General features: G+C 45.4%; 2 protein-coding genes across 4 annotated transcripts in view; both read right to left on the bottom strand.

The window, feature by feature from the left end:
- The window catches only part of LOC120722548 (sodium-coupled neutral amino acid transporter 2-like), a 57982-nt gene that overhangs the window by 23423 nt on the left and 15748 nt on the right, over positions 1–18811 (bottom strand). The gene's annotated exons all lie outside the window — the stretch shown is intronic.
- On the bottom strand, positions 1595–18527 carry LOC120722549 (sodium-coupled neutral amino acid transporter 2-like). Of its 2 annotated transcripts, XM_040013559.1 has the most exons (9): positions 18169–18525; positions 17748–17818; positions 16068–16149; positions 15065–15123; positions 14586–14738; positions 14399–14478; positions 14177–14277; positions 2451–2525; positions 1595–2267 (listed from the first exon to the last, which is right to left on the bottom strand). In XM_040013559.1, exons 1-8 carry the CDS (start codon positions 18182–18184, stop codon positions 2518–2520), a joined length of 570 nt encoding a protein of 189 aa, XP_039869493.1. In that variant the 5' UTR covers positions 18185–18525; the 3' UTR covers positions 1595–2267; positions 2451–2517. The 2 variants fall into 2 exon arrangements, with proteins under 2 accessions (XP_039869493.1, XP_039869492.1); XM_040013558.1 differs by lacking the exons at positions 1595–2267; positions 2451–2525 and having other exon boundaries at positions 13994–14277; positions 18169–18527.

The raw sequence follows: 18811 nt of genomic DNA, 5'->3' as shown, positions 1-18811 counted from the left end.
AGGCAGGCTCTATCATGTTCGTCCATGGGAGGCCGCTGTTAACCCTTGTGCTCCCCTTCGGGGCAGCCCCAGACCCCGGGGGTCCCAAAGTACCCCACCCTCAGTAGAGACAGGTGAATGAAAATGAAAAAAAACAGAACGATCATTTGGGGTCGAAGAGTGCCCCAGAGCGATTCTAATGGGTTCGTCAGGGGATCGGGAAAGAAAACGTAGCACTTGGGGGCCACGCACAGAAGCTGCTGCGGCAGCGTGGGGGTCATTGATACCCCAGTACATGAAAATGAAGCATAATCACAATAATAATAATAATAATAATAATAATAATAATAAGAAGAAGAAGAATACAACACACAGATGCTTCTGAGCTTTATTTTATTTTATTTTATTTGAAATTACACTCACGATACAACTGAGGCAATCTGGAAGGCCATACCATTTAGGGACATGCGCAATAGGGGGGGGTGCGTTTTTAAAATGCCCCCCCTCCCCCCCTCGGGGCTGTATTTTTGATTACAATATCAACAAACTGTCCGTGTTTCAGGTGCTCGGTGCTGTACAGCGCCTCCGGTGGCTGTGAATACATGATCAGGAGACGTTGAATGGAAGGAATGAAACGAGGCGGGAGGAGTCTTTTCCTGATGCTGTAATAATGTTCAGCGTAAAAGTCATCCTCCAAGTGTCACAGCGGGACGGAATGGACACACGCGCAGGCTCTGAGTTGGGAAACACAAGAATCTTTATTACAGCACACCAGGTGATCTATTTACAGAGGTGAGGGGGAAAGCCGGGCTCCGGGGGTCCACACACAAAGGGAAAAGATGCTGAAAGTCCACATGCACTCCGTCCACTCCTCACGCTCCTCTCCACACTCCACAGAAAGCATGATGACGTACTCCACTCCTCGCACACTCAATCACTCAGGAAACACAGGGGTTGGTCCAGGGAATGCGGGTCGGCAACGGTCCAGCGACGAGAAACACAGAGCTGCCGTCCTATAAAGGAGCTGGAACACTCTCGTAACGAGCCACAGGTGCGTGTACCAAGGGCAGAAGCCCACAGGTGAGCTCCGCCCTAGCAGAAGGAGGAGGGAAAGAGAGGAAGGGAGAGAGCAGGAACAAAATGAAAAACATATGTAGCCATACTGAGACGACCGGGTAGGCACAGGGACCTGACACCAAGACTCGCAGACACTCGTGTTGTCTCTGGCTGGGGTGATTGGTCTTGCACCCGTTGCATGCTTCGGTGCGGTACTCGTTGATCACTAGGTCGAGTAGGTGATACACCTACGCAGTTTTCACGGTATCAACGAGTAAAGAAGACGCCCAACCGTCAAGCTCGGCGTCTTGCCGCTCGCCCGCCGCTGTCACACTCCGCGTCGGACAGTATCTCTCCCTCTTCCGAGGAACTGTCAGTTGAGCCGTCCGAGGAACTGTCCTCCTCGTTGCGACGCAGGGGTGCAGAGTCCATCTTTTTCTTTTTATCTCCCTCGGTATTGAGCGAGGGAGAAGGTTTTGACAAAAAAAAAAGTTTCACAACGAACGAGACAATCGCCTTCTATTGAAAATATTAGAAAGGGAGGCTAATTTTTTTTTTGTTGTTGTTGTTTTATAGCGACTTCATAGAACAGCTACAGCATAGGCAAACATTCAGTGAGTAAGTAAGTAAGTAAGTACATAGACTGCATTAGAGCTAGAAATCCTAGAAAACAAGTGAAATGAAACTCAGCCTTCATAGTGTAACAAGGAGAAACGGGGTGGGTTTAGCTAAGCGAACATTGCCAGTGTACAATTTAACTGAGAATATCCAAGGGCTCCACCGAGCCCCATGAGAACACAAGATGTAAAGTACGCTCCTGCGCCAAATAATCCCAGGGAGGCGAGGCCGAAGAATTTACACCGCTCCTTCAATTCGATCCTCTCCTCTTCTTCCCTTTTTCTTTGTTCTTCCTCCTTTCTCCTCTTCAGCCTTTCTCCTTCGAGTTTCTTCTGGGCCGCCTTATACATCTCGTTGGTGTAGTGGTTTCCTCCATTGAAATCCACCATTTCATCTATTTCATCCAAAAGACAGCCCTAGAGTGTCGATCACAGCGATATTTCTTCCGTCTTCGCCCTCTGCCTCTTTTCTGAGACAGCCGTCGGTGACAGACTCAGGCGAAACGTCTTCTTTGAAAGCGTTCGCATCCCCCAGGATGGTGTTTCCGGATGCACTCTTTCCCGATCCTGTTTTACCGACCAGAAGGAGTCTCAGTTCTTCACGGGTCGCAGAGCCTGCGGGGTTGGGGAAATGATAGTAACATTTGAATCATTCCAGAAAAAAAACCCCAAAAACATAAAACACTATGTTACACTAGGCTATTCTTTTGTTATCTTTGTATTGATGTTGACAGCAAGCAGTTTGTCCACATAAAGCGAGTAACACAAGCAGCACACAACCCTGGGATTGCACTTTACCTTTGTATCGATGTTGACAGCACAAGCAGCACACATCCCTGGATCCAGCCTTTGGTTGCCAACGTTTTCAGTAAGCTAAGAAAAGAAGAAAGAAAAAAGAGGTGAAATTAAGGCACATTCAAGGAAAGTATTTCAGATCAGATTAGCAAGTTAAACCACACTGAAAATACATGTTGAATAAACCATGGCCCCAAACTGGTCGGTTGTCCCATGTGTTTCCCCCGTAGCTGCTCCGGGCGCACACACAATGAGCCCTGGTTTCGCGACGCAGGCGTAGCAACAACCTCCTTCTACTCCTCACTGCCTCCTGTGTGTGTGTGTGTGTGTGTGTGTGTGTGTGTGTGTGTGTGTGTGTGTGTGTGTGTGTGTGTGTGTGTGTGTGTGTGTGTAGGAGGTACTGGGTTCCTCACAGACGGTGGTGTTCGCGAAACCCACCTTCCCGAAAGCTAAGGGCTCGCCAGCGAGGCGCGTGAGAGCGAGGAAAATGTTTTAAAAAAGGGAAAGGAGGATGAGGAGACACTGAGGGTCCGAGGTCTAAACGGAAGGCTGTGTTCAGGTAACCCGCCCTCCGCAGACCTAAGCGTACGCTAGCGAGGCTCTTGAGAACGATGTAGAGGGAGCGAGGATGAGGAGGAGGCAAGGAGTGTCTGAAGTCCAAACGGAGGGCGGTGTTCACGTAATAGGCAGGCCAAGCAGCTGCTCTCTCACTAGCGAGGCGCTTGAGAACGATGTAGAGGGAGTAAGGAGTACGAGGAGCAACAGAGAGCCCGAGGTCCAACTAGAGGGCGGTGTTCGCGAAACCGGCCATCCGCAGACCTAAGCGTACGCTCGCGAAGAGCATAAACAGAGGGCCGTGTTCACATAATGGGCAGGCCAAATGGCTGCTCTTTCACTAGCGAGGCACTTGAGAACGATAAGAGGGAGCAAGGAGGATGAGGAGCAACGGAGAGCCCGAGGTCCAACTGGAGGGCGGTGTTCGCGTAATAGGCAGGCCACACAGCTGCTTTTTCACTAGCGAGGTGCATGAGAACGAAGGAGAAGGAGCAAGGAGGACGAGGAGCAACGGAGATCCCGAGGTCCTCACTGAAGGGGGTGATCACGAAACCGGCCCTCTGCAGACCTAAGCGTACGTTAGCGAGGAGCATAAACGGAGGGCGGTGTTCGCGTAATGGGCAGGGAAAATGGCTGTTCTTTCACTAGCGAGGCACTTGAGAATGATGAAGAGGGAGCAAGGAGGATGAGGAGGCACGGAGAGCCCGAGGTCCAACTGGAGGGCGGTGTTCGGGTAATAGGAAGGCCAAACAACTTCTCTTTCACTAGCGAGGCGCATGACAACGGTAGAGAAGGAGCAAGGAGGACGAGGAGCAATGGAGAGCCTGAGGCCCTCACCGAAGGGGGTGTTCGCGAAACCGGCCCTCCACAGACCTAAGCATACACTAGCGAGGAGCATAAACAGAGGGCGGTGTTTGCGTAATAGGCAGGCCAAACAGCTGCGCTTTCACTAGCGAGGGACTTGAGAATGATGGAGAGAGAGCAAGGAGGACACGGAGGCACGGAAAGCCCGAGGTCCTCACCGACGGGGTGTTCATGAAACCGGCCCTCCGGAGACCTAAGCGTACGCTAGCGAGGAGCATGAGAACGATGTCGAGGGAGCAAGGATGAGGAGGAAGCAAGGAGTTTGTGAAGTCCAAACGGAGGGCGGTGTTCGCGTAATAGGCAGGCCAAGCAGCTGCTCTTTCACTAGCGAGGCACTTGAGAGCAATGTAGAGGGGGTGAGGAAGACGGGGAGCAACGGAGATCCCAAGGTCCTCACCGAAGGGTGTGTTCGCGAAACCCGCCCTCCGCAGACCTAAGTGTACGCTAGCGAGGAGTATCAGAATGATGTAAAGGGAGCATAGATGAGGAGGAGGCAAGGAGTGTCTGAAGTTCAAACAGAGGGTGGTGTTCGCGTAATAGGCAGGCCAAGCAGCTGCTCTTTCACTAGCGAGGCGCAGGAGAACAATGGAGAAGGAGCAAGGAGGACGAGGAGCAACGGAGAGCTCGATGTCCTCAACGACGGCGGTTTTTCGCAAAACCCACCCTCTGCAAACCGAAGCGTACTCTAGCGAGGAGCGTGACAAGGATGTAGAGGGAGCAAGGAGGACGAGGAGGCTCGGAGAGCCTGAGGTCCAACTGGAGGGCGATGTTCGCGTAATAGGCAGGCCAAGCAGCTGCTCTTTCACTAGTGAGGCGCAAGAGAACGATGGAGAAGGAGCAAGGAAGACGAGGAGCAATGGAGAGCCCGTGGTCCTCACTTAGGCCCATTTACGCGTAACCCAAGGCCCATTCGGCAAAGCGCTCACCTGCGAGGAGCAGGAGAACGGAGCAGAAGGAGGTCGCAGGACGGGGAGAGTCTGAAGTCCTCACTTAGGCCGGTTTACGCGAACACTGCCGAGAAGGAGACATTGATGATGATGATGATGATGATGTGAAGTTGAGAGTTGTTGCTGTGGCGCTTTGGGGTCCCTCCAGACCCCAAGGTTTGCCATCGTAACTTACGCGATCGATGGAGGGTTACAGCCAATTAGGTGCCTTTGTCCGACTCTGTGACGAGACCCGACTTATGAAAATAATTGTAGTTTACTGATTTGAGAAAACCTGCACATGACACTTGTCTTGCTGATGTTGAATGCTTCTTGTTCTTATGATACAATTGTTTACAGGTATGAAGTTTGATTTTACTTCCAGATTTTGCTTTCCAGGCCATGATGGTGTGTATGCAGGCTCCTGGGAGAGCCAGGTGTTAAGCAAACTTAATATGCAAAACACACTAACATTTTTATTGCAGGATTATAGGTCCAGGGTGGTGCTGCTCCAGGGGAGGAGATGCCCTGATGTTGCCTGGGATATGATCTAGCTAATCTTTTTCTTTAAGACAGGAATCCAGGTTTGGTGAGTTGACGCATGGGTGTGTCCATGCGTCAAGAGGAGGGGTCCAAGGATTAACATTAAACAATGTTTTTTATTATTGTTGCAGTGATTTGTGTGATTAGCCGTTTTATTTACAAATATTAAACCTATGCAAGTGGTGCACCCATGTTCAGATGAGGCTTTGATGGCCTATAAGTGAAGTTCACTGAACTAAAGAATTTGGTTTGATGATTGTTGACATACTCTCCAAATAGTTTGTCTTCCTAGCAAGGAAATACAGGTGCAGCAGTAATCTCCTGAGAAATCTTCAGAGGCCCAGTGAGAAGCGCATAGCTGACAGGACCAGGCAGTGGTTGAGGTCAAAGGTCAAGCTGGTTGGGGCCCATCATGAGATCAGACCTTGGAGCCACAGCAAGGACCATTTTAACTGCCTGCAAAATAGCGAGAGACCCTCCTGGATTTATCAGAGCCACTGCAAGAGGTCGAGGTCCCAGGAAACCCCGGCACCCTCAAGACAGCACAATAGAGAAATCTCACACTTGGTTGTTTCAGTGGTGAGGGGGGAGTGCTGATTGAGCCCCCGTAGGGTAAGCTCGCACTTCAACCTCCAGCCTCTGATCAACTCTAGGGCAACCAAGTGCGAGGCGTGACGGACCTGTGTGCGACCAGGACCCTCTTGGTTACCTTGACTACGATGCTCATCCTTATAGGACCCCAGCTGGTGCCGGAAACAGCTGAACCAGGAGGAAGGCAGAGGAGATGGACACATGACAACTCTCACCTAAGAGAGACAGATCCAGCAGGCCCAAAATCAGGACTATGCATGACGAGAAGGAGTGCCTGAGAGGATCGTCCACAGGATGGGAGCTGAGGCCAGGAGAGAGGCTTCAGGAGGATCAGAGATCATCTTCAGCACAGCAGACATCACACAGAGAGCTGTGCTACTGAGCTTCCAGGAGATCAAGAGGAGACTTCCCACAGCAAGATTTTAAATAAAATGAAAGATTCAATATTGACGCTGAGAAAGACAATTAAGGTGTACGACGTGCCCTGCCTTAAATCTTCAGCAGCGTTGGGATATGAAAACTCGAGGGATGAGGGGAGCGTGCCAAGCTCCATCGACAGCGCAGAAGGAGTTCGAGGATGACATCATGATTCTGTGAAAGCACAGGAACCAGAAGCTATGGTGGTGATAACAGCAGTTTCCTATGAACATCACCTAACGCTGTGCCACTGTACTGTGCATACGATGACACTCTGAAGGCTGCTGGGATCATAACAGCAGTAAGATGACGGAACCCAGCACCCTTTCCACAGAGAGCTTTTTCTGCAGAGCGTGGACAATGGCAGAGTCATAAATATCCCCCTCACAAGACGAAGGTCTGAAGTCAGGTGATGGGGGCTGGTAAGAGGCCATAAAACTGGAGTGCTGAGAGGTCTGCAACTTTGGAAATAGCTGAGACCCATGTTGACAAACAACAAAACCAACTGGTATGTTTGAATGTCTATTCTACATACATTTGGACTCTGGTCCTATGGACAATGATGGAAACAACTGGAAGAGACATTCCTGACGCCCTGCAGAGCTTAAACCACTCTGCAGAGAGACATGTGATGTGCACACCCGGAGGAAGCACCACCAAGCTGAGATGTTTTTGAAAATGTTATCTTCTTATTTTCACTATTAAATTAACAATTTCTTTGTTTGTTTGTGGGACGCAGTTTGCCATGAGATGAGATCAATGAGGAATGGGATAACTGCTAATACATTTGTTAAACTGTGTACCTTTTCAGTAATTTAGGGTGATTTGACATATGCTGAGTATAAAAATGTTTGCATTGAAACTGTCAGACATGAGGTATTCATACCTGGGAACTTTTCAAGCATAAAGGTCAAAAAGGGGGGAAATGTTAGATTTGTATTGTTGATTGTCATTTATGCTTAGAAATATTTACTTCTATATGCTTAGAGTTTTGTAATTAGTTGTAGATTGGTAGAGGTTTTGATCCTTGATAGTCTGCAAACTTTGTGTGTATTAGACAGCACTTTGGGAGCATGAGAGGTCATACCGTGTCTTATTGTTTTATGGTAGGATTAACGTAGTTGCGTCTGTTCTAGTCTAAGTGCTCTTTGTTTAGATGAACTGCAGGACTTCCTCACCGTGTTATCTAGGGTGAACCATCTAGGGGGAGGGGGAGGCTACCCTCTTCTCACACACACACACACACACACACACACACACACACACACACACAGGCAAGGTACTCTTTGTGTGTATGTAGACATCATATGTTAATGAACTTATGCATATTCATGTAACCTCAATAAAAGAACAGTGGTACGGGAGAACGGACGAGAGCAACTGGGGTCAAGCGAAGGAACTGTGCCTGTCTGGTTCTCTCCCGTGCACGAGAAACATGAAGAACTTTGCCTACTTGTGTCTTGCTTTGCAGTGTAATTATATTGTCTTCAACGTTCCAGCGGATAGATTCAAGCTACAAACCTATCACCCCCCTTCTTTTTTTTGGTCCAGGCTGCACAAGGGTTAAACTGCTTTATGTGTGAGAGCACCTTCCTTCTTTTCACAGGGTGCTTTAAGCCTTTGACATTCCAGCTTACAAAGTTTAAGCGACTACCCATAGTTCTGCACTAAAAATGTAAGAAAACAAGTGCAGCGGAAAACAGAGTACGAGAAAGAAGACAAATAAGAGACTGAAACGTTGAGTAGAATGGTTCCCGGATCCCCCAACTTGACAAAACAACATACAACTACCCCGGCTCTGAAGGGTGTCTCCCCCCTCCCCCTACTCCCCATCCACCACCCACCCACAAGACAGCTGCTAAGGAAAAAAGCAGCAAGCTCTCCAAAACACACACTGTGTACCCTCCAGAAAAAGAAACTCTTCCTGTCTAACACTAAGAACTAACTTTAGCTCCCATAACAATGATTTCAGTAAACACAACACTCCTAAATAAACAGTAGAATTTTTAAAGCAGTCAGCATGGAACCCCAACACAACCAATAACCAACTTTGGGGACAATAGAAGCAATGTGATATGAATAGCCTCCCTGCTAGTAAATAGCAGAGAAGAAAAAGAAGAAAAAAAAAAAAGAAAAAAAAAAAAGAAGAGGCGTCCGCAATGTCTGAGTATGAACGAAAGTCCTTGCATATCCTAGGAGAGGAAGGTAGTCAGAACAGTCTACTCACAGGGCTGTCCTGCGGACAAACGTCGGGACCAGACAAGCAGGCTCTCAGGGTGATTCGGCTGTAGTGGGCAGGTCGACCAAGTATCTCCTTGCTTCATCGGCCGAAAGAAGCCAGCGTCTTGTGCCGCCAGGAGACATGATGCGAAGTTGTGCAGGATACAGCAGAGCGGGCTTGAGACCTTGTTTATACAGCTCGGACATCACTTCACGGTACTCTGCTCGCTTGCTCAGAACTTCCGGGCGGTAGTCCTCCACCACGCGAATCTGCCGACCATGGTATTCTAGTTTCCCTCCTCGCCGGGCCTCTCGGATAAGAAGGTCCTTTACCTGGTACCGATGAAGGTGTATAATTACGGGGCGCGGTCTCTGTCCTGGGGCCGGCTTAGCGGCAGGTATACGGTGGGCTCTCTCGATCTCTGGGCGGGCCTCTCCTTCCCGAAAACCTCGCAGAGCAAATCTGCAAAAAATTCTGTGGGACGCCCACCTTCAGCGCCCTCCTCGAGTCCCAGGATACGCAGGTTTTGGCGCCTACTTCGGCTTTCTAAGCCCGTAACTTTAGCGAGAAGTTAGATTTGCTGAGGTTGGAACAAACGTTCTCAAGGTCTCTAACCCGCTGGCTTAAGTCGTCCGCTGCTAGCTCTAAAGATCCGAGCCGCTGACCATGATCTTCTACCGCAGATCTTCTTCGTCAAACTTCGACTCCAGTAGGCCAAAAGATGTTTTGAAATCACTGGCCAATGCCTCCCTATGCTGCTCCAGAAGGGAGGAGATGGCCGCCATGTTCAGCTTAGGTGCGTCGTCCTCCTTTTCTGCCGCTTTAGTGCGTTTTGAGGCCATGTTAGAACGAGCAAAAACCAATCTTGGAACCCGTAAAATAAAATATACACAGTTCAAAAGTTTTGTTGTGAATTGGCAGGTTTAGGAGTGGAAAAAGGTAGAAAAGTTAGCGGAGCAGTCTTCTCCTCTTCCTACTACATCCCCCTAGCGACCGGAAGTCGGAGGAAGAAATTACTGAAGTTAACTCAGAAAGATCAATTGGAGAAAAACAGTCTAAATGAATATTAATGGTACTAAAAGTAGCGCTAGATAATATTACATCTGAGGGATGATTATTGGTAATTTCTGTAATAATTAAAATTTTATTTGTGAAGAAGTTCATGAAGTCATTACTAGTTAACGTTAAAGGGATGGTTGGCTCAAAAGAGCTCTGACTTTTTGTCAGCCTGGCTACAGTGCTGAAGAGAAACCTGGGGTTGTTCTTATTTTCTTCAATCAGTGATGAATAGTACGATGTTCTGGCTTTGCGGAGGACTTTCTTATAAAGCAGCAAAATATTTCTCCAGGCTAAATGGTGATCCTCTAAATTTGTGACACGCCATTTCCTCTCCAGATTACGAGTCATCTGCTTTAGGGTACGTTTTTGAGAATTATACCACGGAGTCAGGTACTTCTGATTTGAAGTCTTAGTTTTCACAGGAGCTACAGTATCCAGAGTCGTACGTAATGAGGAGGTAAAATTATTAACAAGATGATCAACCACTGTTGGCGTAGCGTTCAGGTAGCTGCTCTGCTCTATGTTGGTACAGGGCATTGAAGATGATAACAGTGGGTGGATTATATTCTTAAACTTAGTTACAGCGCTTTCAGAAAGACATCTACTTTGATAAAGTCTACTCTCCACCGCTGTGTGATCAATTATTGTAAATGTAAATGTTATCAGGAAATGATCAGACAGGAGAGGGTTTTCAGGAAACACTGTTAAATGTTCAGTTTCTATGCCATATGTTAAAACAAGATCTAGAGTGTGATTAAAGTGGTTGGTGGGTTCTTTTACATTTTGAGAGAAACTAATTGAGTCTAATAACAGATTAAATGCCATGTTGAGGCTGTCATTTTTAGCATCTACATGGATGTTAAAATCACCCACAATAATTATTTTATCTGAGCTCAGAACTAAATTAGATAAAAAGTCTGAGAAATCAGACAGAAACTGTGTCAGGCCCAGGTGGACGATAGATGATAACAAGTAAGACTGGTTTCTGAATTTTACAGCTGGGGTGGACAAGGCTAAGCATCAGGCTTTCAAATGAATTAAAAGTCTGTCTTGGTCTTTCGTTGATTAATAGGCTGGTGTGAAAAATTGCTGCCACACCGCCCCCTCGGCCTGTGCTTCGAGATTTCTGGTAGTTAGAATGACTCGGGGATGTTGATTCATTTAAACTAACATAATCATCCTGCTGCAACCAGGTTTCTGTAAGGCAGAGTAAATCGATTTGTTTAATTTTTAATATTTAATAATCCACATTTCACTGTATTGTTCTTTCTTTGTGATGTTTTTATGTTTAAGTTGTTTATTGCTGGTTTTTAGTTTGTTTTTTGTCTGTTTGGGAGCTGACACAGTCTCAATGGAAATGGGGTTTTTGGGGGGGGGGGGGGGGTAACAGGAGGAGAGAAGCTGCAGAGAGGGGGTGTAAGACTGCAACTCTGCTTCCTGGTCCCAACTCTGGATAGTCATATTTTGGGGGGTTTAATAAATGTGTCCATATTTCTAGAAATGAGAGCTGCTCCATTCAAAGTGGGATGGATGCCGTCTCTCCTAACAAGACCAGGTTTCCTCCAGAAGGTTTGCCAATTATCTATGAAGCCCACATCGTTTCTGGGACACCACTCAGACAGCCAGCAATTTAAGGAGAACATGCGGCTAAACATGTCACTCCTGGTCTGATTGGAGAGGGGAAAATTACAGAGTCCGACATTGTTTTGGCAAAGTTACACACAGATTCAATATTGATTTTAGTGACCTACAAGGCCCAGGTCCATGGTGTCCGTATATGTACCAGCTTCTCTAAACATGTGCCAGACTATGTGTTCAAAACAGTCTTGCAGGACAGGTATGGCCCCCTCTGGCCATGTCTTCACATCTCTCAAAACTGGTTGGGTCTGTTTGTTGATAGTCTGTAGACCGGAATGAGAAGTATGGAGATGTGGTTCGATTGTCCAATGTGGGGGAGGGATATTTCTGTAAACAAGGTCTAACATGTTGTCATCTCTTGTTGCAAGGTCAATGTTTTGATGAAATTCGGGTAGAACTGATTTAAGTGCAAACTTATTAAAATTCCCAGTGACGATGAAGAAGCTGTCAGGGTGGACTGTTTGCACATCACTGATAATCTTGTAGTGTTCACTGAGTGCTCCACTAGCTTTATCATTAATGCTACCACTAGGTGGGATGTAAACAGCAATGATGATCACCACAGTAAACACTCTTGGGCATCTGACTGCCAAGACCTCCACAAGTTCTGAACAATGCACTGAAACAATCACTGCATTTCTACATCAGCTGTTTTTGATGTCAGTAAACAGTCTGCCACCGCGTGTCTTACCAAATAATAAGGGGTCTCTGTCGGCACGGTAGCTGGCTAGCTCATCTAGCTGAATAGGGCAGTCTGCGAGTCCGCGTGCCTCCGTGTAGCCATGTTTCAGTAAAAATAAGAACACAGTGGTGTCCTATTTCTTTCCAGGAGTTTAGAAGTAGCCTTAAACAGTCCAGTTTATTTTCTATGGAGCACACATTGGAGAGCAGAAGAGATGGAAGCGCTGGTTGTCTATGGTTAGCTTTTATCCTAGCATGGATCCCGGCTTGCTTACTGCGCTTTCACATCCTTGCACACGGTTTTTGACAGACTTCCGGGCAGATGCTGAGACACGATGGGGCCATAAACCGTCTGTTCAGAGCTCACAAAATGCCGCAGCAGCACAGTTTTTCCAGTGTGTCTCCATCTAGTTGAGTTTGCTAGCGTTTTCTTAACTCTAAAAGTTGTTGGCAGTGTTTGCCTGTAGTTCCAACACACATCACAATTTTACATTAAACCAGAACTTAAATAGAACTTTATAAAAATAAATAATAGCACCATAGTTTGGACCTGGTGTAGCCGCTGAGACCTAGCCCACCGCCATGTTTTTGTTGTGTTGATTTTGTCATAATGTGCGGGAACACAAACATGCTAGCACACTACTCAGTGGCATCAGGTGGGTTTTTTCCAGTGATGGGAATAACGGCATTACAAGTAACGGCGTTACTTTTTTCAGTAACCAGTAATCTAACTAATTACTATTTCTATTGTTACAACGCCGTTACTGTTACTAACAAGAAAAGGCAGTGCGGTCGCGTTTCCGCGGACGGCAATCACGATCACTTTTTGGCGCAACACCTGGAGCTCAGAGGGGCAAAACAATCTCATGAGTGCTGCTGTTTGACTGAGGAAGTAGTCGTGGTAAGCCAATCACATGACCACTTCAAGATGACAAAGCAGCAAGGTGATATATACCAGTTTTTAAATTGTGTTGATAGGCCTCGTAAAACCAGAGTCATGATAAACAATATATACGCGTTTTTTCCTCAATAGTTTCGTCACGTTTACTGTCAAAGGACAGCGCTAGCAAGCACTCTCTGCTTATGAGCAAAAACAAAAACAAAAAACAGCCCGTTCGTGTTGGTGGAAAAATGTACCATGTCGACCAATCAAAAACTGATATGGCAACATGACATTTGGTTGTTTAGGAAGAGGGGGAAGTTTTTAGGAGAGTGAGTGAGAGAGACAGCAGAAAAAGAGAGAGAGCGAGTTTTGAGATGTGAGAGATTTGTGACGTTTAGCGTGTTTGGAGTGTGTAGTTAGTGTGTAGTGTTGTGGATAGTTTTGTGTTGTGTGTCAGAACAATGAGGCGACTGCTGTCTCCAGGTAGAAACAGGAGTGATACACCTGCTGCTGTCAGACCTGCAGGTATCAGGCTGTGATGTTCTCCTTTATAGTGGACAGAAATTATTTTTTTTGGAGTGGCACAAATAATTTGTGTGGCATCTTATTGAATGCAGAACACCTGATTGTTATATAAATGGTTTGAAATGGTTATTAAAAAAGGGTAAAAGGTAAATGGCTGCAAATAACTTTGTTGTTTGCAAAACTTGTGCATATGATTTTAAAATTGACCATTTATATTTGCATTTAAAGTTATGAAATAAGATTCAGTAAACTTGTTTGTGGTTGTTACAGTAAAAAAATATAACTTTCTACTCGGATTTTATGTTTTTTGTCTGATTTTAGATCAATTGTGTTAATACAGTCTGTCAAAATGAAAACATAACTGTAAATTCAGACACGTGAGGTTGTGCTGAAAAGGATGATACCAAACAAGGCAAAGTAAATAGTTTTTGAAGGTAAAATGTAGAGGTAAAATCAAAAGTTGTGAAAAAAATGGACAATTATACCCTGGACCCCAGAGGGTTAGACTTTTTTTTTTTTTAAGTTATGCAATAGTTACTTTTCAACTAATTAATTACTTTTAGAATATTGTAACTCAGTTACTAATCAGTTACTTTTTTTGAAGTAGTAACTAGTAACTATAATTAACTTGCCCAACATTGGTTCTTGCATAACAGGCGTAATTACTGGGCTTGAAACCTTAGACGACCTAGAGAACAGAGCCCATTTAACATTTCGTATAACTTCTTGTGTTGACATTAACTGCGTCAAAAAACGAAATTTAGTTACATTTTTTCACACATAAAAATTTAGTGTACATATTTACACTTTAACTGTCTTGACTTACTGTTAAGAGTCAGGTATCCGAAAAGGGCAGCCAGCAGGTACATGATGAGCATAGCCAGGAAAGAAACATTGGCGACATTCTGCATCTTCTTGTGGGAACGGCTGTTCAGCAGAGAGTTGAAGACATGTTTTATTTAGTCAGCAGACAAAAATCACTGTAAAAAATTCAAAAGTGTGGTTTTTTTTGTCAGAGAAATTTAAATAAATGGCAGCGTATACTCACTCTTTGAGCTTGTTGTAAATGGGCAGGATATCAGGGTGGCACACAAAGGCGAAGGTAATAATAGGGACAGCATAGACAGTCTAGGGAGATCAAAAAAAAAAATCATAACTGACATCCAAACACTAGAAATGATTCCCTTACGGTTTATTTCAGTTCTACAGATGTTCTAAGTTTTGAAGGCTTTTACCTGTGAATTGATGACAAAGTATTTTGGCCTGCAGGTGTCCTCGTCAGAGGTATTGTCGCTGTGTGAGCTGTGTGAGCTGTTCAACGAATGAGTCGAGTTGTCATTGTGAATATCAGGGAGAGGGCATGGGATCTGGAACTTTTTGATGATCACCTTGAAGGAGCGGAGAGCAAATTTCCCATTTTAGCTCCTTATTGTGAAGGTGCAAAGGTTTATTTACAGCATTTACAGCATGATCAGAAACAAAGACTTGACCATTGTTGTGCTGTCCTGTTCCACTATTAATTCATTTGACTACATTTTTTTTTTTTAAAAAAAAAGGAATCCTGCTCTTTTGTGTAGCAGGAAGGGATTTCACTGGAAGACTGAAATATGTTCTGACTCAAACTCAACTGGCAAACCAAGAACAGGCATTTGCCAAAGATTTGCGTAAAGGATGATATGGTAGCATGAGGAATGAGGAAAGGTGTGTCACTCACCACAATCAGAAAAAAGACCATGCATAGCAGTGGCAGACCACTTGTGTAACCAAGGCAACCTGAAAGAGGGAAAACACAATTAATAGTGATGCCCTCCTGTATCACGTCACTCTAAGCTATTAAAGTTCTAAAGGTTTTGAAATCTTGCACGTGTGCTAGTGTGTGTAAAGGGAATTTCTTTTCTTTTATGTATTGTTTATATGTTTTCGGAATATCACGGCCACCAGACGGGTGAGCGTCTGGTGGCCGGGCCTTAGTCCATGGGCCCCTGGCGGGCACAGCCCAAAAGAGGGACACTGGACCAGCTCTGTATCCTCTCAAAATACTTGAGGTTTGCCCAACCAGTCTACATGTGTTTTGTGGACATATGGGGTGTATGGGGTGTTTGGCCCATTGCTCTGGGCCATTCAACCCTTATACAACCGTTGCAAGAGTGGTCCGCATAGCGAGCAATAAGTCGGACTCGTTACTTGTGGGTGATGGGCTCTGCCAAGGCTGCTCTTTGTCACTGATTCTGTTCGTAATTTTTATGGACAGAATTTCTAGGCGTAGCCAAGTCGCGGAAGGCTTTACTTGGGTGGGCTCAGAATCTCATCTCTGCTTTTTGTGGATGATGTGGTTTTGTTGGCTTTGTCCGGTGATGGCCTCCAGCTCGCACTGGAATGGTTTGCAGCCAAGTGTGAAGAAGTGCAAATGAGAATCAGCACCTCCAAATCTGAGGCCATGGTCGTGGCTGTGGTGTGCCCACTCCAGATTAGGGACGAGTACCTGCCCTAAGTGGACAAGCTTAAGTATCTCAGGGTCTTGTTCAGGAGTGACAGGAGAAGGAAGCGGGAGATCGAAAGTGGATTGGTGCTCTGGCTGCAATGATGCAGACGGTGTACCAGTCTGTCATGTTGAGGAGAGAGCTGAGTGTACAAGCAAAATTCTCAATTTACCGGTTGATTTATGTCCCTACCCTCACCCTATGGTCACGAAAGAACAAGATCGCAACTTTCCTTACCTAAGTCCCTGCGCAGTGTCAGGGGCAGGATAATGCAAAGACTAACCAGCAACACCAGGTAGTCACCGTGATGTACCATTGTCTGAAATACAGGACAGAGCATGTCAGTGTTAGTTGACAGAGATCACCAATGAATCATCATGTAGGTAAAGATTTCTGTAGCTGTGTTAAAGGGGCAACACACCATGTTAGGTTGTTTTGCAGTGTTATACTGTGAAATCTATGAATTAGTTAGAGTTAGAATGTTCTGTTAGTCTTATCATCTTTCTCAGGTGTATCTTGCATATGAAGTAGCTTTGATCTCATCATAAACTGATGAACCAGGACTACAAGTAAACTAATTAGTTCTGTGACACAGAAAACAGCACACTGAATCCACTTTCTCATCAGACTCCTCTCAGATCCTCTACAGCTTTTAGGCCTGTTTAACACCGGCTACATCAGCTGTAAAATTGAAAGCAATTTGTTTGTCACTAACCAAAACAACTACCATTTTCATCTCATAAGGCCCCCCTGGCGCCAGCTGGATGCTCAAGGCAAAAGCTGACGGGAATAACAAAATATTCTCCTTAGATAACAAGACTGTGTTGTGACTTTCTTCCTCCTCATTCAAGGTTACCTGCGTCGACTGAAGATTGTTGACTTTTGCCCAACCGGGTGAAGGGACACTTTCTCTCGGCTGAACACTGAACACACACGCACACATATGCATGTACACTGACACAGACCTACACTCACCCCACAACCCCACTCCAAAGCTTATGCTTCGAAGCTTATGCCTTCTATGTTGTGAGATGTGATGATTCATGTGCTGAGGTGTTTTTTTCTGTTCTCAAACTGATCTCCCTGTGTGGCTCAGTCTGGGGGGAGTTCTTTTTTCTCGTCTTTCCTCATGTTGTGCATTTTCCATTGTTTTGACTGGGGTCGCTGCTCGTGTGGTCAACCAGCCAGGGCTACCTAGCCTGACCTGTCTCCCCAATATGATGTTTGTGTATTGTATGTGTGATTGGCACGGTATCATCTATCTTAACTGCCCATTGGGGATAAATAAAGTGTCTCTGACTTTGACTGATTCCCTAAAAGGGCCCTCTGAAAGAGCCACTCAGAGAGATGGAACACTCTCCGTCCTTTAAAAACAGCCAGACAGTCCTCCTACACATCCCGCCTGTGCTCCAAGCAGAGCGACAAATGCCTGTTTCACCTTCCCTCAGCACTTGAAAAACAACTGGCAGCCATTTTGCTTAACATGTCCACCTCAAGTGCTTCTCTCAGGTGTTCCTGGTCTCTTTCATTCCTTCTAGGAATTTTTGTTTTTCACCAACACCTTAGTCTTAGTGCAACCAGGAAACATTCCTTTTAGGGCGAGTAAACTATGCCGTATTGACATTTTGTTTACATCTTTGGCTGCACAACAAATGGTCTGGTGCTCTGATCTGAACCACTACCAAAATCAAATCAGATGTTCCTTGGACAGAGGCCAACCTGACTGATTTGTCCTCGGATTTCTTGGAAATAAGTGTACAACCTCCAGGTCCATCAAATTAGATTTGGTAATAGTATTTATTTAAGTAATATGCCAGTATATCTAGTAGGTTTCTTGTGGTAGGTGAAATAAAGCAGTGAAACATGAACAAGAAAGAAATTTTGTGTGGAAGTTGCTAAAATATTTAAGTTACTCACTTGACATTGGCTCCTGTGAACACTTTTATAACGGTGGGTAGTTCGTATGATGTAGAGGTAGCTCGACATGACTGTTGAGGGGAAAAAAAAGCAAAAAAACAACAACAGCAGTTAGCACATTTTCCTGTAAAACTGAGGGAGAGAAAAGAAAAGGAGGAAACTGCCATAAAAATAGCGATCTCTAATATTTGGCAAGGGGCCCAGATGTTCCAAAGAAAAGAATCACGACATGTTGTAAAATGACTCAAGGTTTTACTGGAAGCTACTTCCAAAAAACACAAGCTGCTTTCCATCAACCAAGGTTTCCCCCTGTGCCTCCCCCCTCCATGCGCTCATTGCAGACACAGAGGAGCAGTGATTTGGCTTTCTGAGTGAGCACATGTTGGATCTATTACAGTCATGTAACATTCATTTTTCTTACCTCCAATATACCTCATGATGATGAAGAGGGAGGCTGTGAATTTTCCCAGTCTCCCAAAGACTTTGTAACACAACTGCTTGTAATCCAGTACACCTAAATACACAAAGAATTGTGGATTAAAAAAAATACACTAACAAGCATTTGGGGATGTTTGCCTGTTAAACTTATCTAATTCATTGGCTATCTTCAGCAACAAGTGCACAGAATACAACGAGAAGATGGTGAAAAACTTAAGGAGAATCCTGTAAATGGAAAAGGGAGTGCTCTGAGTCCCCGTGTTTTAACCCAGTGGGCATGATTATGGATGCCGTGCAGGTGCGTCCGCCCTCCCTGCACGGCACCGCAGACCACGCCCCACCACACTCTCTCCAAACAATATTGACCGAACCAGCAGCAAATGAAGATCCAAACTAAGCTTCACATAAACATCGTCAAGGACTCCCTCTGATTTTTGCTGTTTTGCTTCCACCACAATAAAATCACACTTCACTCTCTCTCTCTCTTTCTCAGTGTACTTCAAGAACAGTTTCCCGTCTATCTCTGAAATCTGTTTTCTGCATTATTCACTTGCTTGTTACGCACAACACTACAGTTATTTACAGCGCTGTCGGCCGATGTTTTTTTCCCTTTTACTTACTTCCGA

This window comes from Simochromis diagramma, unplaced genomic scaffold, assembly GCF_900408965.1.
Source record: "Simochromis diagramma unplaced genomic scaffold, fSimDia1.1 OVJJ01000649.1, whole genome shotgun sequence".
Taxonomy (NCBI): domain Eukaryota; kingdom Metazoa; phylum Chordata; class Actinopteri; order Cichliformes; family Cichlidae; genus Simochromis; species Simochromis diagramma.
This window is presented reverse-complemented; position numbering and strand designations above follow the sequence as displayed.

What these genes read in the sequence shown, in the direction of transcription:
- LOC120722549 (XM_040013558.1), bottom strand. An exon ending in TTCACAGGAGCCAATGTCAA is followed by an intron (nt 16,150 to 17,747) that starts GTGAGTAACTTA and finishes CCTGTATTTCAG; the next exon opens with ACAATGGTACATCACGGTGA. An exon ending in ATTTACAACAAGCTCAAAGA is followed by an intron (nt 14,278 to 14,398) that starts GTGAGTATACGC and finishes TCTGCTGAACAG; the next exon opens with CCGTTCCCACAAGAAGATGC.